Raw genomic sequence first — 24995 nt, 5'->3', positions numbered from 1 at the left:
ACTGGCCTTGTTATTTGCAGTGCTTTCTAAGGCCCATTTGACTTCACTCTCCAGGATGTCTGGCTCAAGGTCAGCAACCCCACTACCTGGGGTGTGCGAGACATCCGTATCTTTCTGGTATAATTCCTCTGTGTATTCTTGCCACCTCTTCTTGATGTCTTCTGCTTCTGTTAGGTCCTTACTACTTTTGTCCTTTATTATGGTAATCTTTGAACGAAATGTTCCTTTCATATTTCCAATTTTCTTGAACAGATCTCTGGTTCTTCCCATTCTGTTGTTTTCCTCTATTTCTTTGCATTGCTCGTTTAAGAAGGCCTTCTTATCTCTCCTTGCTATTTTTTGGAAATCTGCATTCAATTTCCTGTATCTTTCTCTATCTCCCTCGCATTTTGGTTGCCTTCTCTCCCCCGGTATTTGTAAGGCCTCATTGGACAGCCACTTTGCTTTCTTGCATTTCCTTTTCATTGGGATGGTTTTCGTTGCTGCCTCCTGTATAATGTTGCGAGCCTCCATCCGTAGTTCTTCAGGCACTCTGTCCAGCAAATCTAAATCCTTAAACCTGTTCCTCACTTCCACTGTGTATTCATAAGGGATTTGATTTAGATTGTATCTTACCGGCCCAGTGGTTTTTCCTACTTTCTTCAGTTTAAGCTTGAATTTTGCTATAAGAAGCTGATGATCTGAGCCACAGTCAGCTCCAGGTCTTGTTTTTGCTGACTGTATTGAGCTTCTCCATCTTTGGCTGCAGAGAATATAATCAATCTGATTTCGATGCTGCCCATCTGGTGATGTCCACGTGTAGAGTCGTCTCTTGTGTTGTTAGAAAAGAGTGTTTGTGATGACCAGCTTGTTCTCTTGACAGAACTCTATTAGCCTTTGCCCTGCTTCATTTTGTTCTCCAAGGCCAAACTTGCCAGTTGTTCCTTTTATCTCTTGATTCCCTACTTTAGCATTCCAATCCCCTATAATGAGAAGAACATCCTTCTTTGGTGTTACTTCTATAAGGTGTTGTAAGTCTTCATAGAATTGGTCAATTTCAGTTCCTTCCGCACCAGTAGTTGGTGCATAAACTTGGATTACTGTTATGTTAAAAGGTCTGCCTTGGATTCGTATCGAGATCATTCTATCATTTTTGAGATTGCATCCCAGTACTGCTTTCGCCACTCTTTTGTTGACTATGAGGGCCACTCCATTTCTTTTGCGGGTTTCTTGCCCACAGTAGTAGATATGATGGTCATCCGAACTGAATTCGCCCATTCCCGTCCATTTTAGCTCACTGATGCCCAGGATGTCAATATTTATTCTTGCCATCTCATTTTTGACCACATCCAACTTACCCAGGTTCATAGTTCTTACATTCCAGGTTCCTATGCAATATTTTTCTTTACAGCATTGGACTTTCCTTTCGCTTCCAGGCATATCCGCAACTGAACGTCCTTTCGGCTTTAGCCCAGCCGCTTCATCAGCTCTGGATCTACTTGTACTTGTCCTCCGCTCTTCCCCAGTAGCATGTTGGATGCCTTCCGACCTGAGGGGCTCATCTTCCAGCATCATAACTTTTATATGCCTGTTGTCTTTGTCCATGGAGTTTTCTTGGCAGGGATACTGGAGTGGCTTGCCGGTTCCTCCTCCAGGTGGATCACATTTGGTCAAAACTCTCCACTATGACCTGTTCATCTTGGGTGCCCTGCTTGGCGTAGTTCATAGCTTCTCTGAGTTCTTCAAGCCCCTTCGCCACGGCAAGGCAGTGATCCATGAAGGGGAAGAAATGGGTAACAACAAGAATTGTTCAAGTACAGGGACAAACGGAAAGTTATTTAAAATGTTGGCTAGCAGTTTGGGAAAGGACGCAGCTAATGATGCTAGGCACAATACTACCTGCATATAGAGATAATTACCAGCCAAAATTAGACAGACCCCTGGTATCATGATTCCTGGGTACCAAAAATAGATGCCTATTTTTACTTTAGGAAGCCTTTCCCTGAGGTGTCTCCAGAAATGGGTTTATTATTTAGAATATAATGATGGAATTGTTGTTTTTAGAGCATGTGTTTGGTCTCCTTCTGTTTCTATCTTGTCCACCACTTTGAAGGCTTCATGTCATGAAATGGTCTATAAATTTGTTAAATGACAAATGTATCAGACAGAGGAATAAGCAAAGACGTATTTGCACTTATTTCCATTCTGTTACCTTCTGCTAGCATGGGATAGAGGTTTTTTTTTATCCCTCTTATAAACGGAAAGGAGCCAGCTAAGTAGCTCCTGACTTGAATGAGGCCCAAACAGGAATTTATCCTTGACTCTTAGAGAAATTAATGAAGGGATCAGGTAGAAAACGTAAACTCCCAGGTTTATTTTATTTTTTGCTAAGTATGCACATTCTTAAAGCAAACATCTTAGCTTATCTTCTTTCAGAGATAACATATCTATATTTACAGAGAGCACATTAATGCAATCTGCATTGATAAAGGCAGTATAATGGGCAAAGGGACTTATGGAAAATGAGGTAAAAGGTCTTTTTTAATCAAGAAAAAAAGCCTTACTTCAGCAGGAAGATTAGGCCTATTCTATGTAATTGAGTATGTTTTAGCAGATGTGTCCATACCAGAGCAGTTTCTCCTTTCCCTTTTTAAAGTTTTCTTTCTAGTGAAAAGCCTTTTGGCTCAGAAGATATGAGTCAGCAAACAGAGCACAAAGTTCAGAAGAAAACAAGTCAATTGTCACTTTATGGGCCTTCGGGGTTCTCTCGGACCGTTTTTGGTCCAGCACAGAAACCAGGCAGGTTGCACTTTTCCCTGACCTTGTATTTCTGTCAGGGTTGCCAACACCTGGCTGTCACCTGATCTAGGGGCATGTCAGATGAGGTCCTTTGAAAATCCGTGTTCTGAAAGTGTACTAAAGATCAGACCAGACATCTATGCCTTCTAGGCCAACCACTTATTCTCCAGGGTGATCTTATAATGATATAAATTTTAATGGGTCTACTCTGAGGAAAACTTAGTTGAACAACATCCAGATCGTTTGTGCTATGAAATAATATATTCTCTTTGGTCCTTTGAAAATGCACCTGATTTTGCTCTCTGCTTTGTCTTTGAAATTCTGTTGACACAGAGGGGACTGCAAAAGGTTCAGGATTCAGAGAGAATATAAAGCACGTTCACAAAATAAACTACCCCCATATCTTCAAAATGACATCACTGGCGTCCACCATTCATGCTCAAATGTTCATGTTGTCTAACCCACGTTCTTAAGTACAGGTGTACCTTGGACCTTGGATTCCTGCAGCTAATCAGAAGCCGCAATTTAGTTTTCGAACGTTTTGGAAGTCAAATGGACTTCCGGAACGGATTCCGTTCGACTTCCAAGGTACAGCTGTATATAGGAAGAGTCATAGGAGAACCTTGGGTGTGCATGTGTTTATGAATCAATAATGGGCATCTGAGGCAATAGCAGAAGTGGGGAAATATGCATATGAATTTGTTCTTTGTGAAAGCTGCTATAGTTTTGCCTAGAAGGCTGTTGTGTAATGCTAAGGGATGGTCGAGAGCCAGTGTGGTGTAGTGGTTAAGAGCGGTAGATTCGTAATCTGGGGAACTAGGTTCGCGTCTCCGCTCCTCCAGATGCAGCTGCTGGGTGAACTTGGGCTGGTCACACTTCTCTGAAGTCTCTCAGCCCCACTCACCTCACAGAGTGTTTGTTGTGGGGGAGGATGAGAAAGGAGAATGTTAGCCGCTTTGAGACACCTTCAGGTAGTGATAAAGCGGGATATCAAATCCAAACTCCTCCTTTTCTTCTTCTTCTTCTTCTTCTTCTTCTTCTTCTTCTTCTTCTTCTTATGTTGAGAGATGTCCTATGTTTTTTCTCTCCCCAATGGCAGCCTCCTTTACACATAGAGTAGGTGTGAACAGTGTTAGAAACTCATATATATACCGTAAGCTAATCACCAAATAGCAACTTATACCTAGGTTACAGTCGCCACAACAGAATATCTAGGCACCTGTTTAGCAGTAGTGGTGGTGGTGGTGGTGGTGGTGGTGATGATGATGATAATCATCATCATCTATACCACTTTATTTATTGATCTAAAAAAAAATCTCAAAGTGGTTTACAACACAATAAAACATCAATGCAGAATAAAACTAATTCAAGCTTCAAGGGGAATAGTTCAGATCCTTCTCTAAGGGACATTTTCCTTTCCCCATATTTATTTACCTACTTACGGTAATTTATATAGCTGCCCTATAATAAAATAATAATAATTTTTGTTTGTATCCCACCTTCCCAGGCCAAGGCAGGGCTCAGAGTGGCTAACATCATAAAAACAACACAATAGGCATAAAAACAGACATCAATTAATTAAAATACATCTTAAAATTAATTCAGACAAGTTAAAATCTGGGCAGGTGGCAATTGTCAGGTTGGAGTTGAGAGTGGTTAATACTTTGCCAGGACCAACAGTTTTCACAAGGACCTGTGAGCTGGTTGGGGGCCTTCTTCGGGCTTGTTTTATACAAGAAAAGTCAGTCAAACTGCATCCTGCCCGAAGGCCTGGCAGAACAGTAGAAATACTCTGGGAAGCCCATATGGTGTAGTGAATAGAGCGCTGGACTAGGACTTGGGGGGGGGGGTTATCAGGTTTCAAATCCCCACTCAGTCATAAAGTTCACCGGGTGACCTTGGCCAGCCACAGCCTCTTAGCCTACCTCACAGGGGTTGTTGTAGGTATTAACTGAGGAGAGGGGGCGAACCATGTACACCTTAGAGAAAGAAGTGGGCTATAAATGCAATAAATAAATGCTTCTGCTTACCTGCTGACTGGAGGGGCCAGCCAGATAGAGATGTCAGTCACCAACCTGGTATCCAGAGATCTCCATGTGGTTACAATTCAACACTTCCCAGTCGCAAAACACACCTGGCTAATTTCTAACACTGGTTGCTGGGGATCGTGAGCAGCAGAGGGCTATAGGACTCGTAGCCTGCTTACTGACTTCCCACAGGCACCTGGTAGGCAGAACTGGCATGAATGCCAGTAACAGAGCAGGAATGGATTTCCTTCAAAACTCTTGTGGAGCGTTGTGTAATAATAATTTATTATTTGTACCCCGCCCATCTGGCTGGGTTTCCCCAGCCACTCTGGGCGGCTTCCATCAAAGATGAAAAATACACTAAAATGTCACATATTAAAAACTTCCCTGAACAGGGCTGCCTTCAGATGTCTTCTGAATGTCAGGTAGTTGTTTAACGCTTTGACATCTGAGAAAGAAATTGTGTAATCCTGAGGAAAAAAATGTGTAAGAAATTGCTTTAAGCAATTAGGCAACTCCCATAATCTGACAATGGATTTTGAAAGAGAATTTTCTCAAGACATGTTCTGTTTATGAGGACGAGAATGGATTTGTGTACTCATTGAAGATTGGCATTGTTGTGACACACTTTTTTCCTCCTATAAAGTAAGGGGAAATGTTTGTGCGTCTTATGGAGTGAGTGTGTGGTCCCTGGAGCTGAATTGCCCAGGGCAAAAAGCAGAAAGAGGGAAGGGGGTGTTGAAACGAAGCCGCTGAGCAGCTGATCAGCAGGGAGATAAGGGACTCTAGCGAGAAAGGAGGCTGCCTGGGAGTGGGGAGGTAAAGACAGCAAACTTGCAAGGGGAGGAGACAGGAATACAGTGGTACCTCTGGTTACGTATTTAATTCGTTCTGGAGGTCTGTTCTTAACCTGAAACTGTTCTTAACCTGAAGCACCACTTTAGCTAATGGGGCCTCCTGCTGCTGCCGTGCCGCCAGAGCACGATTTCTGTTCTCATCCTGTAGCAAAGTTCTTAACCTGAGGTACTATTTCTGGGTTAGCGGAGTCTGTAACCTGAAGCGTATGTAACCTGAAGCATATGTAACCTGAGGTACCACTGTACTAAAACAAGCAATGAGGAGAGAAATTAGAAGAAAAGGAGGAGGATAAAACTGTTCCAGCTAAGGAAAAGATGCTAGGGCAAACAAGAGGGAAGGGGGTGTTGAAACGAAGCCCCTGAGCAGCTGATCAGCAAGCGATCAGGAGAGAGATAAGGGACGCTACCGATAAAGGAGGCTGCCTAGAAGCGGGGAGGTAAAAGCACATGGATCCTCAGGATTTTTGCATTGGGTCACCCCAAATTAACCATCAAATCACATAGTATGTCCATGGCTACAGCCTGCACCCCAAAAAACATGCATCCACTGTTTCGTGAGGTCGCAATGGCGCAAAAACGTGGTTAAAAAGCACGGATCCACATGGATTCTCAGGATTTTTGCACTGGGCTACCCCAAACTCACCGTCAAATCACATATCATGTCTGTGGCCACAGCATGAACCACAAAAATCATACATCCACTGTTTTGTTCAGAATATTTTTTTTCTTGTTTTGCTCCTCTAAAAACTAGGTGCGTCTTATGGTCAGGTGCGTCTTATGGAGTGAAAAATACGGTACATTGTTGCCCACAGCAATCGTGAACCTACCCCCTCTCCACTCTGGCACTGTCTTTCTGGCTAACCCAGGGCTCAGGGCGGGGCTCTAGCCATTGCCATGCACTTTATGGGCCTGGGTTAATGATTCATCTTCCAGGTTATCACCAGGCTTTGCTTACCTAATAATCAACATGACCTGCATCCAAACCACAGACTGACTCTCCAACCCTTCATTAATTCTAATTAGGGTGCCTCACACCCTACCAACTTACAACAGTACTCTGCCTACTGATATAACACTCGTCATTCATGGAAGGAGGTTGAGAGCAAACACCTACAGAGCTTCCAGTCTGTCTTTCCCCAAGGCAAGGAGCAGTAGCTTTTTGGAGAGTGGATGAGCGGGGTGTAAGTTCTGTCAACCTTTCCAAGGTTTTATATAACTCCTTTAAAGTACATTCATACTTGCTAGATTCCCATATTCTGTGCCTCTCATTCTCTCCATTTTTTGGCTTATTGACATTGAATATGTCCTTGTGTTTTCTTGTATTCTCAGGTATGGAAGTTCTGGGATTCGATGAAGACCGCTGCCTTTATACTGGGCTCTGCCCTGCTTATGTTTGTTGCTTTCAGGAACTCAGTCACATGGTAAGTCCACCAGGTCCCTGGAGCTCAATAATGGTTTGGCCAAAAGGAAAGCAGCAACTACTACTGTCACAGGATCTCTTTTGTGTTTCAGGCACCTGCAGAAATTCTGGGGAGCCTCTGGCTTGTTCTGGCAGACTCAGTGGGAGAACTTGTACCACCTCCTAGGGAGAAATGAATGGGCGATTTTCATAGTTTGTGAGTCACTTTGAACTGAAGTCAGTTATTGTCTGTGGTTTTAATGGCTCTTTCAATTCTGTTAGTATTTAATTCCATTTTAATAATGGTCTTTTCTATGTTTTTAACTTGTTCTATTTTATCTGTGTAAGCTGCCTGAGTCTCAAATTGGGGGGAAAGGCAGAAATAGTAATACTTATAATAGTAATAATTGGCTCATTTCTTATCTATGTATAAGGGTGGTTTTGAATATAAAAGTATTCCTGTAATATAATACCTTGTCATATCTGTTCACCATTGGGCATGTGCCCCATTGAACCCAAGCTTGCTGATACATAGGTTAGGCAAAACGTCCTGATTGACCAATAATACATACTGTCTCTATTCCTCCTTTCCTTCACAACATGCAGAGTTATGTGAAGTGACTTAATTTAAAAGTGTGGGGCTGTGGCCAGGACCTCTGAATCCATATTTATGTATAGCATCTAGTCCCTTTTCAGAATGTTCACAAAGCTTAAGTGATAATGATAGCCCAGCTATGTTGCTACAAGGTGAAGAGGACAAGAGTCAGCTTCTAGTACAAAAACTACTGCTGTGTTATTGATGTTGATGATATAAGGGGGTTGGGGGACAATGGGCAGACAGGTGTGGAGGACTCCCTGGTCCTGAATGGGGTAACTGTGCCCCTGAAGGACCAGGTGTGTAGCCTGGGAGTCATTTTGGACTCACAGCTGTCCATGGAGGCGCAGATCAATTCTGTGTCCAGGACAGCTGTCTACCAGTTCCACCTGGTTTGCAGGCTGAGACCCTGCCTGCCCACAGACTGTCTCACCAGAGTGGTATGTGCTCTAGTTATCTCCCGCTTGGACTACTGCAATTTACTCTCCGTGGGGCTACCTTTGAAGGTGACATGGAAACTACAACTAATCCAGAATGCGGCAGCTAGACTGGTGACTGGGAGTGGCCGCCGAGAACATATAACACCGGTTCTGAAAGACCTGCATTGGCTCCCAGTACGTTTCTGAACACAATTCAAAGAGTTGGTGCTCACCTTTAAAGCCCTAAATAGCCTCGGCCCAGCATACCTGAAGGAGTGTCTCTACCCCCATCGTTCAGCCCAGACACTGAGGTCCAGCGCCGAGGGCCTTCTGGCGGTTCACTCACTGCGAGAAGTGAAGATACAGGGAACCAGGCAGAGGGCCTTCTTGGTAGTGGTGCCCACCCTGTGGAACGCCCTCCCATCAGATGTCAAGGAAATAAACAACTATCTGACTTTTAGAAGACATCTAAAGACAGCCCTTTTTAAGGAAGTTTTTAATTTTTGATGTTTTGTTGCTGTATTATTATTATGGATGGGGTATAAATAATTAGGTTGTTGTTGTTGTTGTTGTTGTTGTTGTTGTTGTTGTTGTTGTTGTTATGGAGCTGCATCTCACCAAGGAAACTTTTGCATCTCTTCCTATGTAGCCCACTGGTATAATGCAAATAGCAGGGGAACTTGTGGCCTTCCAGAGCAGGGGTCGGCAAGGTTTACCTCGCCTGAGCCGGTTCACTTCAGTAGATCCCTCCATGGGCTGGATCGTGCACAATTTCATATCTGCAGATGCAATTTTCGGCACCGTGCCAGTTTAGCGCAGCATGGGGACTCACCGAGCGGGCGGCTCGTGAGCCAGTTAAACAACCCCTGTGGGCCGCTTGTGGGCCTTAGGTTGCTGACCCCTGCTCCAGAGGATGTTGGACTACAACTCCTATCAGCCCCAGCCAGCATGGCCAATGCTCAGGGAGCAAGAATATCTGTAAGGCCACAAGTTCCCTACTCCTGCTATGAAGCATCAGGTGTGAACGTAAGAGTTTCTAGCAATTGCTCAAGTGAAAGCCACAATTAAATTCAGTCTTCCACATGACCTTTAATGAACTGGGGACAGTGGGTGGACACACCCATACATCTATTACAGGAGTATCTGCTCTGTCGACAAAAATAGAATTAGTCTCTCCCTTCTGCTTGTCCATTTGAACAACATCTATGAGTGTGGTCTTCCCATGCTGCTCATTTCCTGCTCTTATCCTTTTCTTATTGAGCTGCTGTCCTCTGGTTAGGAAGTTTAGGTTCCATCTCTTGTGTCTGAGCCCAAAAGAAGCCCTCCTGTCCCCATTCACTCTTTCCCTCTTGTTGTAATACAGGCACTGGAATAATTCCTGCCCTGGTTTTCTGGAGCTTCAATGGAATCTTGATGGTAGCAGACGTGACTGGGAAGCCGAGTTTCATCACCCGATACCGCATTCAGTCGGGAAAGAATGATCCTGTGGGTATTTTTTTGCACAAATATGGCAGCCCTGTGTTTGTTTGTTCTGAGTGGGAGCTGTTGATTCCTCCCCATCACAGATAGCCTTTCTAGCCTTTGTCAGGGGATACATCCAGCAGTTAAAAATATGTTGATTTGGGTAGATATCATTTTGTTATTTTTATCTGTTTCTCCAGGAAGTGTCTTCTTCCCTTCCTTAGCTCTGTGCAATAGCGTAGACTGAGGGTAGAAAGTGATTGGCCCAAGGTCACATTCAGAGTAAGCTTCAACTCCCTGCATAGGCCCTACAGAATAAAAATGTTTTCAGCAGGCATTTAAAAATTGGAACGGAAGGCAGCGGCATTTTTAGTGACTGCTAGTTATTCTAACATTTTCTTTATAGTGGTGGGTAAATTTATCGTCCCAATTGTCCTAACAGAAGATGCACCTTCAATAAAATAAGAGAACTGTTTCCCAGTCCCACAAAAAAAGCATCAGTGTTGTTCCTGTGCCTTTATCCTAATTGCTCCACAAGGACCACGAAGCCTGAATATGCAGTGACTGAAGATTTAGAACTTACCGTATTTTTCGCTCTATACCACGCACCCGACCATAACACGCACATAGTTTTTAGAGGAGGAAAACAAGAAAAAAAAATATTCTAAACGAAACAGTGGATGTATGATTTTTGTGGTTCATGCTGTGGCCACAGACATGTGATCTGACGGTGAGTTTGGGGTAGCCCAGTGCAAAAATCCTGAGGATCCATGTGGACCTGTGCTTTGTAACCACGTTTTAAGTGGGGAGGGAAGGAAAAGCACTCAAGGGACAAGGAACATGTGTGGGGTGGGTGGAGAAGGATGCTGTTAATAATGCAGAAGAGGGGTATAATAGGAGAAGGCTCTTATAAGAGGAGTGGGGAGGAGAGAGGGACAGAGAGCCTGCTTGCGAAAAACTTTGCTGCTGTTTAGCCAGCTGAGTGGGGAGGAGAGAGAGACAGGGAGCCTGCTTGCGAAAAGCTTTGCTGCTATTTAGCGAGTGGGCAGGTGAGAGGGACAGAGAGCCTGCTTGCGAAAAACTTTGCTGCTATTTAGCGAGTGGGCAGGAGAGAGGGACAAAGAGCCTGCTTGCTTTAAAGGAGCCAACCGGACAGGAGCCGCTTACACTCGTGTAAGCGGCTCCTCTCCTCTCCCGCTTTGCTCCTTTAAAGCAAGCAGGCTCTCTGTCCCTCTCTCCTCCCCACTCAGCGGCTCTTCTCCCGCTTTGCTTTTTCAAAGCGAGCCACGGGGAGGGAGGGAAGGAGAACCATGGATCCTCTGCTCACGACTGCAGCAGATCCCCCCGCCATCCGTAGGCATTCGCTCCGTAACACGCACAGACATTTCCCCTTACTTTCTAGGAGGAAAAAGGTGAGTGTTATGGTCCGAAAAATACGGTAAAGCCTTTTTATTTGGCAAGTAGAGAGGAAAAGCCACTTCAAGCTTCTAACTGTAGCCAAGAGACTTCCAGGCTTGCAGAATGTTCCTCCCAGCATAGGCGGTGCTGTTCCACATTTTGACCCAGGTTCATTTTGCCTCTCCCCTTAGGTGGACGGAAAAAAACTGCAGAATGCCATACGAACAGCCCTGTTCAATGATTTTTTCATCTCTCTGCCCATGATTATCCTCATGCTCCCTATCATGAAATGGAGGGGGGAGCCATGCAGTTTGCACTTGCCCACTTTCCATAGGTTTCTTCTCGAGCTGGCAATCTTTACGCTATTGGAGGAAATTCTCTTCTATTACTCTCACCGGTAAGGCGCACATTACATTGAGGTAACATGCTGGGCTCCCCTCCTGGGAGAGCCAGTGTGGTGTAGTGGCTAAGAGCGGTGGACTCGTAATCTGGTGAACCGGGTTCGATTCCCTGCTCCTCCACATGCAGCTGCTGGGTGACCTTGGGCTAGTCACACTTCTCTGAAGTCTCTCAGCCTCACTCACCTCGCAGAGTGTTTGTTGTGGGGGAGGAAGGGAAAGGAGAATGTTAGCCGCTTTGAGACTCCTTAAAGGGAGTGAAAGGCGGGATATCAAATCCAAACTCCTCCTCCTCCTCTTCTTCTAATGTGCAGTATTCTACAGGCTAGATTTAGACTGGCATTTTTAGGCTCCGGTTTCCACGCCTTCAAAAAAGTTATTTTCTAGTTAAACATAGCTAACAGGATGCGATAGATTAGATAGTGGTGGTGGTTGTTTTACTGAAGTGTAGTTGCCACAATTGCACATGTAGTGTGAAGTAATAATGCTGTTATCCCCATCCCCTTGTATTTACTCGAATCTAATGCTCACCTTTTTTCGCCAAATTTAATTGCGAAAATTAAGGTGCGCATTAGATTCGATGGCACATTTACATTCGCCAGCAAATACTTTTTTTGGCTTTAAGGTTCTGAAAATTGAGGTGTGCATTAGATTCGATTGTGCATTAGACTCAAGTAAATACGGTAGCTGCCTTGCATGGTGCCTCAACACCAGCTGTTCTGCCCACAGATAAAATATGGCACATTGTCTCTGCTTCTTCACCTGCAGGCTTCTTCATCACCCTCTCCTATACAAACACATTCATAAAAAGCACCATGAATGGACCGCTCCTATCGGTGTAGTTTCTATCTATGCTCATCCAGTTGAGCATGTGGTAAGTGGCACAACTGGCAGCTGAAGGAAGTCTAATGAACCGTTGCAACACCTGAGCTGCATGGCTTAATTAAGTTTTGGATTAGGTTGGCAAAACAACATCTTATTTAAGGACGCACAAGTGTCTATTGGCAAGTGTCTATTCTGGGAAAACTGGTTGCCCTTGATTAAATATTATTGAAAAAATAATTACCTCCTGCAAAAGAAAATTCAAGTAGGTTTTGAAATATTTTTAGTAGAAATACTGCAATTCTGTGTTAACTGAAAATTTCCTTGCATAATGAAGTATAAAAAAAAAAAGAGTTTTGTTGATTATTGGTAGTAAAGAACCTCTTGACGGTGAAGTCCAGTCAACGGCAACTATGGGGTGCAGTGCTTATGTGGCCAGCATGACGAAGCTGCTTCTGGCGCAACAGAACACCGAAACCAGAGCAGCGCATGGAAACACAGTTTAGCTTCCCGCTGGAGTGGTACCTATTTATCTACTTGCATTTTGACGTGCTTTCGAACTGCTAGGTTGGCAGGAGCTGGAACAGAGCAACGGGAGCTCACTCCGTTGCTGGGATTCAAACCGCAGACCTTCTGATCGGCAAGCCCAAGGCTTAGTGGTTTAGACCACAGTGCCACCCGCGTCCCTAGGGTGGAACTACTGTCCCTTAAAATATACAAACAAGTTTAAGTACTGCATTTTGCATTCTTTTCTTAGGAGACCTTGGTTGTCTGCTTGGGGATATTAAAAAGTAGTTTTATTGCAGGTGGGCAAAATGACCCCTTTAGCCAGCAAGGATAGCAGTACTAATTATTGAAAACCCTCTGCAGTGCACTTCTGCCAGGCAGCTAGAAGCTGCCTTGAGTATCTCAGGAAAACTGGGAGGAACTGAATGACTCAGCTGGATGACCTAATGGGTGAAAGACCAGCAGGTAGCTGACTACAGATGGCCTTTGGGGGAACAGAAGAGAGATAGTGGAAAGGGGTGGGGAGAGCTGAAGTGTGAGCATTCTTAAGGACCTCTCTAAGCCACTGCTCCTGGCTGGCCACATCCACAGGGAAGAAGGAGCTAAGTGAACTGGTCTGCCCATTTGAGTTGGAACAGCTGTAGTGGTTAAGAGTCTCATAATCTGAGGAACCGAATTTGCGTCTCCGCTCCTCCACATGCAGCTGCTGGGTGACCTTGGGCTAGTCACACTTCTCTGAAGTCTCTCAGCCCCACTCACCTCACAGAGTGTTTGTTGTGGGGGAGGAAGGGAAAGGAGAATGTTAGCCGCTTTGAGACTCCTTCGGGTAGTGATAAAGCGGGATATCAAATCCAAACTCTTCTTCCTTATTGAGTAAGGTGACTATTTCTAAAGTGACTCACCTCACCCTAGTAGAATTACACAGCAACTTAGGTGATCCTGTAAGAACCTGTCTCCTTTGACTGTTTTTAAAAAATTGGAGGGGTTACAGGAATCATAGAATTAAAGAGTTGGAAGGGACCCTGAGGATCATTTAATCCAACACCCTGCATTGCAGGAATAAGCAGCTGTCCCATCTGGCGATCGAACCTGCAACCTTGGTGCTATCAGCACCACGCTCTAACCAACTGAGCTATCCAGAATGATTTCCTTTTCCTCTGCTGCCTCAAAAGGGATCTCTCACAACAGGCTGAGAAAAGAATAGATGACATATGTCAGACAAAAATAAGTAGTACGAGCCAATCATGGTTCTGGGAATAAGATGGTGTAAAATAAGGCATACAAAAGGTAGCCCTACTAGTCTCCTGTTCCCGCTTATGGCCTTCAATTGCTACCCACCCACCCTGGCATATCAACTAAGTATGAGGGAGACCAGGCCTACGGTTCTTCCTTCCATTAATTTGACACGGCTTCCTCTTTCACATTAGCAAGTGCCCAGGGCAGAACCAGGTTAGCACTAAAGCACTTTTGGAGCGGAGGAGTAATGTCAAAGGAGATTTGCAACCAATATGCAGCGTCAGATGTTAAAACACCCAGCAGATCTCTTTGAAAAAACTCTTTTATCTGCACATAGAATGTATATGACACTCAAAGCACCAGCTTTTCAACAGTGGAGCATCAATCTTTGAAGCTCACCACCCTCTGTTTAGGAATATTTTCTGTGTACATGTTCACCATGATGAATCTGCACTTATATTCCAGGTTTCCAACATGCTGCCTGTGATGACTGGCCCAATCCTCATGGGATCTCATGTTACATCCATCATGACTTGGCACTCCCTTGCCTTTCTGGCCACCACCATTTCTCACTGTGGCTACCATTTACCTTTCCTGCCCTCACCAGAGTTCCATGACTATCATCACCTCAAGTAATTAGATTTTGTTCTTACAGGCCACATTTCCCTCACCCAGAACTGGGACCGGGGGGGCGGGGGCGGGGTTGATGCATACAGCTGCTGGAACAGACTTCGCTTAATTTAGCCAGCATTCTTAGGACCGTTCTCTAAGCCTTGGCTGAAGTTCAACACACAAGAAGATTCTAACTTTTCGCCACAGCATCTCTGTAATATCTATTCTAATGCTTTCCATACCTCCCTCCCCCCAAACCCACTATTATCCTAGCATATGAAAGTACTCAAAATCTTCAGGCATATCTTGTTTTCTGGTGGGGCGGGGAATATTCTTCTGCGCTCAGTGCTCAGCTACTTATTGTGGCTTTATGTAACTGGTCTCACGCTGTCAGAAATGAATTTGCTCTAGGCAAATTCATCCATGGGATGAAATATTTCCCAACAGGCACTCATATAAATATTACCTCTAAGGCAATCTGTGGCCCTACAGATCACTGCCAGTTCCCATCAGCACCAGCCAGCATGGCCAATGATCAGGGATGGTAGAAATTGAGCTTCAACAACATCTAGAGGTCCACTGATTTCCTACTCTGGCTCTGTGAGTCACATTACAGTTAAGTGTAGTGTTTCTACTTTAACAGCAGTGTTTTACTCTTCCAATATGCTTTTTGCAACTAAAGCCATTGCCAGAGTTATTAGTGTTGGGGGTGGGGGAAGCAGCAATAGACAGTTTCCCTCCCAATGCAAATAGCAGTTTTATGGGGTTGGGTTTTTTTGCTTTTTTTTTTGCGGGGTGGGGTGTTAAAAAAATCCTTTGGGGTTTTTAAATTTAAAAAACCTTCCATGTACAACATTCACAAACCTGACAAGTCACTATTGCTCAAACGTATCTATTTAAAACTAGAAAATTTAAACATGCAAGGCCCCCCACCTCATCCTGCTTTCAGATGACAGAGAGCTTCAAAGCAACAATATGGTACAGAAGAATATGGAGGATCAAAATTTAAATGATTAGGTCAGGGTTAAATGGAAGGGAAACGCCTACATTATTACAGTATGTTCACCATTAAATATATGTAATTATTTCCCTTTATTTTTCACCAGATTCAATCAGTGCTATGGTGTCTTGGGTGTGCTGGACCGCCTGCATGGAACAGATCTGTTGTTCAAGCAATCAAAGGCCTACGAGAGACACACAGTTCTGTTGAGCTTCACCCCCCTCACTGAAAGCATTCCTGATTGTCCTAAGAAATCAGAGTGACCCTTAAGTGCAGCTTATTTCCTTCGCCATCATCCAGATAATCTCAAGAATCAGGAGATATCAGATTTTCTCGCAAGGCACTCTACAAGATTATTGTGGCAGGTTTCATGTTTTCATTGGCAAGAGACAGCTTGACCTATAACACAGCCTCTGAAAAGGATCAGGGTAATACTCATGTTTGTAGAGCACCATGACAGAAGATGAATGAATGGCAGCATCTACAGAAATGGTTGTGGTTGACCAAAGAAAGCAAACAGCTAAAAGTACCGTATAACAAAGGGTGCTGGAGGTGAGAGAATATACTTTATGGGTTACAGAAAACAACTAACTCTCATAGAATTCCAAGTTGGAATTTCAGCCCAACCCAACAAAGGACCAAGAGCAGGGACATTCGAGAGCATTTACCGTATTTTCCTGTGTATAAGAGGATTTTTTTGCAAAAAAAAAAAAGAGCAAAAATTGGGTGTCATCTTATACATGGATAGTGAATGCAGATGGGGACGTGTGATTAATGGAAGCAGCAAGCAGAAGATTGGCAGTGGCGATTGGGCGGGTGATTGGTGGCTGCAAGGCCTGCTGGCGATTGGCTGTGGCAACTGGGCAGGCAATTGGCGGCTGTGGCAAGTGGGTGGGTGGGCTGTTAGTGGCGGCAAGTGGGCAGACAATTGGCTGCAGCAAGGTGCGTGATCAGCAGTGGCTGTGGCAAGTGATCGGCAGTGGCGGGCAGGCGGGTGAGCAATTGACCCCCTCCCCACACCCCAAGGGGACGCGGGTGGCGCTAGGGGACGTGGGAGGCGCTGTGGGTAAAACCTCAGCGCCTAGGACTTGCCGATTGCATGGTCGGCGGTTCGAATCCCCGCAGCGGGGTGAGCTCCTGTCTTTCGGTCCCAGCTCCTGCCCACCTAGCAGTTCGAAAGCACCCTTAAGTGCAAGTAGATAAATAGGAACCGCTTTCTAGCGGGAAGGTAAACGGCGTTTCCGTGTGCTGCGCTGGTGCTGGCTCGCCAGAGCAGCTTCGTCACGCTGGCCACGTGACCCGGAAGTGTCTCCGGACAGCGCTGGCCCCCGGCCTCTTAAGTGAGATGGGCGCACAACCCTAGAGTCGGACACGACTGGCCCGTACGGGCAGGGGTACCTTTACCTTTTACCACACCCCCAAAAAGCTAAACAACTTAATTTCGGTTTTAAAAAATGGAGCTCATCTTATACACGGAAAAATACGGTATTCCTAATCTCAGAAGAAAGCAGGGGACTGAAATCTGCCTTCTCCCAGAGTACCAAGCTGAATGAGTAGTCCTACTGAACAGTACAATGTAAGGCATCATGCTGTTGTATAGCAAGAAACTCTTGTGCTGCATAAGTGTAAAAAAGGTGGTGGTGGGGGGGTAAAGTTTTATCACTCTATATGATCTATTAAAGATTTCTATCTATGTTTAATTGGTTTTTTTAAATTTCTATTCTTCCTTATGTTTGCAGCTGTTTCTATTTTAGCTGTAGGGCACATTGAATCCATCAGGGAAAAATGTGGATATAAATAAATATCATTATAAGCCATGCCTCTCCAAGTAACAATTGAAGATTTTTAAAGAGATAGTGGAGTTAATAAACATAGCCAAAGAGAGCATTATGATGATCTTTTATACTGACTAAAACTCAGTAGAAAAATTAGCTGTTTGGTGACCCTGGAATGGAAAGCAAACACAACCATTCTCGTTTTACTTCCACACGGGCCTAGTCCTCAAGGAACAGCAGATGAGGCAATAAATATCACTGTGCCACTCTAGGCAGAAGACATACAAGAGACTTGAGTCCTACAATAAAACATCCCTAAACTTAAGAGTTTAATTATTCATTCCTGGAGAACGCTACAGTACAATGATCTATTCCAAATATTTAGCTGTCGGTGTGCAGTAATACTTATTTTTGTATGGAGGCCCATTTAGTCATTTGAGTCTATAATCAAAAGTGGCATACACACAGGTTGCCTCTTAGCCTCATTTTTCATTCTTTGAAGAACAGTTTAAATAACGTAGGCAACCAGGAATCTTGCTAGAGTACATAATACTGAAAGTGCAAAAGGACATTCATCTTGAAAAGTAACATTTTTAGCACACTTATCCTGCCATTACATCATCATATCATGCATCTCCCAGTTCTCTGGTCCACATGTGGTTGCCATTAGTAGAAATAGCCTCAAGGTAGAAACAAGAGTGTGCAAATTGCATGGTCTTTTGAGGTTTTTATTTTTATACATTTTTGTATTAAAAAGGAAAAAGCATAATTACCACAAATTACAAAGGACTAAAGCACTACTAGAATAATGAGTCACATCAGCCTAGAAAGCAGATACTCTGAATAATATTACTGTTTATAATACAGGCTCTCATTCAAGTATTTTACAATTTGTTTCCTCTTCCTTCCCCTGTCCCCCCCTCCCCCTCCCCCAATGTGATGATGATCCTAGCACATGGGTTAAGATTTACATACTATTAACAGATGGGATTGTGTATGGTGGGCCATATTAACAAGATCTTTTCCTCCCAGGTGATATACGGTAACAGTTGGTTTAAAAGTTCTCTCAATAATAAATACAGCTGAAAGTGATTACAAACACTTCTGGGGTTTTGTTTTAGCAGAAGGGGCAAGGTTGGAGCATGAATACATACAAGCCTGCTCAGGCAGAGCAAGCAAACCAAACAAACTGATGGTTCTTTTCCTACTGTGATGGCGTTATCAGACATCTATACAAAACAATCATTGCATCTTTTTGCAGGTTCCTCATCTGAAGGGTTGTTGTTTTTTTGTTGTTTTTTAGCAGCTTAACACAACTTCACACTAAGGAAGCTCCAACCACCACCATTTAAAGCTCAGTGTTGACTTCTGAGTCACAGTTTCATAGGCTGGAAATCCCAACCACCACGGTAGTGCACCACTGCAGGGACAAAGCCAACGATGATAGGAGAATTCAGCCATTCCTGTTTTATAGCACATGGCAATGCTACAGCGGGAAGGCTCTGGTGGGCAAAAGCTTCTGCCAAGGACATTGAAATCTATTTTCCAAAGGATATCAGTGACCTAGACCACCCTGTTGTACCAAGATCTATATTCTGGGAAGGAGGACAAATAGATACAGGAACAATACCATTGAGGAAATAAACAAAAAAGAAGGGCAACAGAAGGCCAGACTTGGAAGAACAAAGTCTGTAAAACCAAAAAAGGATGGTTAAACCCATGCCCTTTCGATGCTTCCAACCATAGGGTGTCCTCATCACAGATACATCGGTCCTATGTTCAAGTGTCTTCAGAAAGTTAAAATGTAAACTAACAGAAATGTTATCCTTAGAATTTTTTAATTTAAAAAACCACTTTGTCCAAACCCATGTTGCTGAGATGAAATTTCCCGCCACCCCCCCATAAAACCACTCATATATGAAATTTGATTAAAAAAAATAACTGAGGCATTTAACAATGTAGCTACCCATCCCTTCTAAAAACCTAGCTGATTTTTAAAAAGTTATTGACAAATCCAAGTTTCAGAAGAGGATCCATATGGAGAGATAATAGAGCACGGCAGAGTTTGCTGCGTTAACAGATTTGATTGTTTTTGCTTAAAAGAAAAATGAGCAAGGCATGAAAGATGGCTCCCATCCCATTACTCTATTAAAAACAACAACACAAATGTTATGGCCGAGTACTGTGGTTACTGTGTCATGTGTTAACGGTACATTCAACTAACCAACTAGAAGCAAGATGGACAAGTACAGAACTGGAGCAACCCAACAGCTGCAAAAGTGGGAGAAGGAGCAGAAAGGGGCTAAGGACAGACTGAGCACCAACACCTAATAAAGGTCACTTACTTTCCCTGTCAGTCCTAAACCAGATTTCAGACCCCCACCCTATTACCCTGCCCAGAGGTCAGCTACCCAGGATGACACTTCTTTAAAGATACTGCTTATCTATCTATAAGACTGCTTGAGTTCCCACTGGGAAACACTCTCTGTTTTAACCTAAGTCTCATACATTGGGCAATAGCTGGTGGCTTCCTAAAAACAACACAACTAGAACTACCATTGCATATGTTTGAGGGACAGGATACCGGTGTCCATTGACTTGGTCTGCTTTAAAAACCAAGACATAACATTGAAACAAAATCGTTACTATACTCTCTTCCCAAAGTGTTGGGAAATTTTGAACCAGGGTGGTGAAAACTGAGTGTACCAATACCCACACAGAAAGCTGGATACCATCTTTATAGGAATAATGCTATGACTTTCTGGCACTGAACAGCCAAGGCACTGGATGTGCATACTAACAGTGTTTTGAACCAGGGTGGTGAAAACTGAGTGTACCAATACCCACACAGAAAGCTGGATACCATCTTTATAGGAATAATGCTATGACTTTCTGGCACTGAACAGCCAAGGTACTGGATGTGCATACTAACAGTAACGTGTCTACAAACACATGCGGCCATCGTCATGTCAAGATGATGCAGGAGACTGACCCATCAAGGTTCCAAAAGGCTACGCTCCCTTCAAGTAAGCAAGTGCCTTCAGCTTGTCGCTTGAATGGTAGGTAAGAACTTTGTGGTCCAGTTTCATGGTATATCCTGGGACATCCACAGAGGAATCAATATGTGATTCTTATCTCCTCTTTCCACAAACTAACCCTGCATCCTTAACTGATCTCCTATACCACACCAGAATGCTTTTCTACACCACCAACAATTGTTTGCCTTCAGTTCTTCATCAGCAAAGACAAGCAGCTTATCACTGAAATGAAACAGACAAACCATTTTTAGAGCAAGACTTCAGCACTCATCGCCACTTGGATGAAAGTTCAAAGACCATTTCCTTTCAAAGATTAAACCTTTAAACAAAAATGCTCTGGTTAATCTCACTATGTCATCAAGCCTGAACACATACTCCTGTCTCACAAGCAGCAGTTCTCCAATACATGCTTTGCCTTATTCAAAACTGAATTGTGATCAAGTTACAAAAGTTTGGATTTCAGCCCATTACCAATTGAAATCCTGCCAAACAAGAAAAGCAGCTTCATTGCACCATGTTGTACTAGCAAAATTAGAAGACAGCAGTAGTTCTGACTGCCAATTCCATGTTAACATGGTTCTGCTACTGCGATGCACTCAGCGAAGCTCACAGTGGGTATTCTGCCACACCTGGTGAAATGCTCATGTCTTTTAATGGTACCACAATGAGAGGCTGAGGGTTTGATATAATACAGGATCACAACTTATGCAGCAAAAAACTAGAACCACAGGGCACAAGTTAACTGCATGGTCACCCAAGACTGCTCCATAACAAACTCCCATTAATAGCATGCTTGACACAGCTAAAATGAAATAACATTAGCTAGAAACAACAGGCTCTCCTAAGGCAGCAAGGCCCATGTCCTCAATTATCTACATCTGCAGTACCAACATCCTAGAAGAGGAGTGACAGAAATCAATCTAGCATCATATCCCCTGCATTCCTAAAGTAAAAAAGTGTTGCTCCAACTGGCTGGGAATAAAAACATCCTTACCTGACACAGGCCTCATTGCCACACTCTTTGCAGCATGTTAAAAATCTGAGAAACAGGCCTAGAATGTAACCTCTAAAATGTGTGTTGATGACACACCTCTCTTCCTCCCCCCACCCCTAACAATGGTCTAGGATCCAAAGTAGCGTAAGGGTGCTCCTTCGCACCCTTTATGGCAATAAGTCTCCACACCCAGAAAAGGCTGTGGGATCCTCCAGAGCAGAGCATGTGAGTGGCTGCAGATAGGAAGGTATCAGCCTCCAGCATCATGGAAGTGCCTCCAGCATCATGCATTACTGGGAAAGAAGGATGGAGACTGTTTGGAGCCAGGCCATTGTGTGTAGGACCACATAGAAATATTGCCACCACCATTCATCCCTCTTTAGAGCCACAGGGCAAGCTTGGGTGGCATAATGTCCAAGCAATCGCAGCTCTTCCATCTCCTACTAAAATCTCTGGCTTGCAGAACAGGGACAGTACATTAGGCAATATAACAAAATGTAGGAAACAATAACGCATGTTGTCAGAAACAAGTTGTCTGTACACATATGCTTCCATCTTCTCTGACGTTCACTTCTATAGCTCCAGTACCAGCTGCTTTTAAGATGTCAAGAGCCATGCAGTCACACACTGCCAATAGTCTCAGACTTAGTTCCAAGCAGTTAACCCAAGAGCAGTTAAGTCAATCATGGTGCTTTGTATAAAGTTCTATGACACAGGATGAGTGGACATGGTTCCAATACATGAAGTGATTTCATGATGCAAGACAGTCAAGGTGTTGGTAGCTAGAGAAGAGTCTAAACACAGCTGGGTCCTCCGTGGCTACATGGTCAACCCAGGGAAGGCAGGCAGGCAGGCTAGCATGCCAGTAATTCAAGAGTCTACAGAAAGGGAGGGCCTGCATAGGGAAGTTAACACTTAGCAAGCCACCTCTTTTTTTGGAAACCACCACACACAAAAATCCCACCTTGTTTGCTTTAAAGCTCATTTCTCTGTACACACATTCTTCAACCATATATATTAAAGAGTAAGGATGTGTGCCAGTGGATCTTCTCTGTGCAATTACCTATTCCTGGCACATCTGCCTGCCTACCATGGGATAGGAAGAGTTCATGAGATCAACAGGCTAGTTCCTGGCCTGGTGGGAGAGGGAGGAAAATGGCAGTGCACCTGGAGGTCTGAGTGAGGCAATAGCATGTGTAGTTGCTGTAGCAGGAAGGGCACTAGAAAAGTTGACACATTTACATCAGCACCAACTACACAATAGCAGAAGTCTTAGATTTTAGTGCTCCAGTACCCCCTTCTCCAGAGATAAACTGTCTAGGTGGCTTGAGACAACATTCACCTAGAAATCAACAGTACTGTTCCAGTCGATGCAAATCACAGCTGGGTCGGAGGGGAGATCACCAGCCATTGCAGACAAGAGTCACTACTGGACAGGGAAACAGTAGGTATTGTCACAGCCCGGCTGAGTCCCAAGCAGATGCCATGTTCCAAATTTGCTCAGAGAAGTCAGGGATGCCTCCAATTTCCCAACTCCACAATAAGGCAACTTATTATTTTCAAGGAAGGAAGCAAAGACAGACTTTTTTTTTTAAACAAGTTTTTTGTGGGGTTTTTTTGTTTTTGTTTTGTTTTGCTTTGTAAGAGAAAGCTGTTTTAGCGAAGTCTCATCATGAGAGTAGCATTCCTATGTGAGGGGAGACACTGTGCGAGTTTATGTTCTACCCATCACACAAAGGAACTGGGCGAGCCCAATGCAAGGTGGGCCCATGTTCGGCTAGGGTCCTTTGGTTGACTTCCAGTAGTCAAGTCTGTGATGGAAAAGGTGAGCAGCATGGAAGGGAAGCCGTAACAGAAGTGATACTTGTGATGGTGGTAAAGGGACTCCTTGTGCATTGTCATATCCAGAATCAGAATGACAGGCGCCTGGTGGACTTAGAAAGCCGAAGGCAAATTCCAAATGGAACCACACTGTCCGGCCCACCGCCTCCAGCTTCTTTCAAGTGGGCTGCATAGTTGATCGGTGGGATGAGGAGGAGCTGGATCATGTCGCCGCATGATGCAGAATTGTTTTGGTTTATCCAAACAAACTTCTATCAATAATTTAAAACTTGATATAGATATATATATATTTATATTTATAAAAATCTCCCCCTTCCCAACCCTACCCCAGAAAGGCGCTAAGACGTGAAAATGTGTGGATGTGGCTCCAATCAGTAACTTAATCACAGCGAAGAAAAGGATGCTTTCAGCTTGCTTCGTCTTGTTTTCCCAGCCAACAAGAGAAATTGTGTGCGTTGTAGTCCCCACCTCTGGTAAGCAGCCTGGTTTTGGATGCCCACATTCCAACTCCCTCAAGTGTCCCTGCCCCCTTTCCATTGGAAGTTCTGGTGTGTCTTATTTCCCTATTGTTTGCGTTTCTACAGTCGCTGTAGAAACTGCATGTGGCTGGCTCAGGTTTTTGGCATCCTCCTGCACAGGCTGGCTAGATGAGGTGGGGACTTGGTTGGATGAGACAGAGACTTGATGGGATGGGGTCTGGGTGACAGGTTTGCTGGAAGACTGAGATGGGTATCGCTTCCTTCCATCGACTCCCAATGCTGCTGGGTATCTCTTGTGGCCACCTTCTTCCCCTATAGGGGGCTGAAACAGAAAATAAATAATTATGTAGCACTTGGACATCCCTCTCAAGCATGCTTCATTTAAAGTAAAGGTTCCCCAAATCCTGGTTGTTCACCAAAAACAAAATAGAAGATAGCTAACAAGCAGGAATTGAACTAAAGGTAGCACACAATGCGGATAGCAGCTAAAGTAATGATGTAAAAGTACCATACAATTTGGGTTGGGGATAAGTACAGGAGATGAAAGATTCTCCCATACAGAGATAGAAAAGGGAGAGAAGGTAAGCAAGTGAGAATACCAGATACAATTAGCTCTAGTTGTGTCAGCTGAATACAAGGCTTTGAAGAACACCTCTCTGAGTAACAAGACTGCCCTGTGTGTTCTTTTAGGAAGGCTTTTTTGATATTCTAAAGCAACGTTTATATAAGGCAATGGACAATATGAAGATATTAGAGGTGAAATTTAAGGAGTGACTGTGTGTGTGTGTGTGTGTGTGTGTGTGTGAGAGAGAGAGAGAGAGAGAGAGAGAGAGAGAGAGAGAGAGAGGATGAATGTGAGAGGTGACTGAAATGAATTGGACTGTGCCTCTCAACAGAGCTGTAATCAGTCCCCGTGCCAGTGGATGCTGCTGCTACTCTACTTCCAATTACCTGACCAACTACTTCTAGCCACAGGCTACAGAATTAAGCCGGGTTCAGGTTTGCCCTTGGGAACTGCGCTTTGAACTTATGCATTCTTTGCACTATGATTTTCTACCTCACTTACCAGTTTGCAGGAAAGAGATTTTGCTGTGGCGTCTGAATTGGACAAACTACAGTTATCATAAACCACAGTTTGCCTTCAAGCCAGAATCATTAACCCATTTTTATTTCTGGTGTGGATGTGGACTATGACCAAATCATAAGATGGTCACAATACTAAAACTGGGCAAATGGAGGAGGTTGGGAGAGCACATGGCTCCAGAGATGATTTCTTAATCAGTAAGACAGCAATGAGATGGTTCAAGCAGTAATTTCTCCCCCTTCAGTGCAATACCACAGGGAGAGACTTAGGGTGC

General features: G+C 44.0%; 2 protein-coding genes across 6 annotated transcripts in view; one reads left to right on the top strand and one right to left on the bottom strand.

Annotated features, from left to right (window-relative positions):
- Positions 1-17209, top strand: part of FAXDC2 (fatty acid hydroxylase domain containing 2) — a 32063-nt gene extending 14854 nt beyond the window's left edge. The window contains exons 1-8 of one of the 2 annotated variants that reach the window (XM_028718346.2): positions 6620-6843; positions 6992-7083; positions 7175-7278; positions 9439-9560; positions 11126-11331; positions 12101-12206; positions 14363-14529; positions 15616-17209. In XM_028718346.2, coding sequence (XP_028574179.2) covers positions 7013-7083; positions 7175-7278; positions 9439-9560; positions 11126-11331; positions 12101-12206; positions 14363-14529; positions 15616-15772 — 933 coding nt within the window. In that variant the 5' untranslated portion in view covers positions 6620-6843; positions 6992-7012 and the 3' untranslated portion in view covers positions 15773-17209. Of the gene's footprint in view, positions 1-6619; positions 6844-6991; positions 7084-7174; positions 7279-9438; positions 9561-11125; positions 11332-12100; positions 12207-14362; positions 14530-15615 lie in introns of those variants that run through there. The other variant, XM_077924623.1, reaches the window with a different exon arrangement.
- A 789-nt stretch (positions 17210-17998) lies between these two features.
- The window catches only part of LARP1 (La ribonucleoprotein 1, translational regulator), a 65556-nt gene continuing 58559 nt past the window's right edge, over positions 17999-24995 (bottom strand). For all 4 annotated transcript variants that reach the window (XM_028718341.2, XM_028718342.2, XM_028718343.2 and 1 more), the window contains exon 19: positions 17999-23959. In XM_028718341.2, coding sequence (XP_028574174.2) covers positions 23714-23959 — 246 coding nt within the window. In that variant the 3' untranslated portion in view covers positions 17999-23713. The remainder of the gene's footprint in view (positions 23960-24995) is intronic.

The sequence above is a fragment of the Podarcis muralis genome, chromosome 2, assembly GCF_964188315.1.
Source record: "Podarcis muralis chromosome 2, rPodMur119.hap1.1, whole genome shotgun sequence".
NCBI classification, from domain to species: domain Eukaryota; kingdom Metazoa; phylum Chordata; class Lepidosauria; order Squamata; family Lacertidae; genus Podarcis; species Podarcis muralis.
Note: the sequence above shows the minus strand (reverse complement) of the source record. Positions and strands in the feature narration are given on the sequence as shown.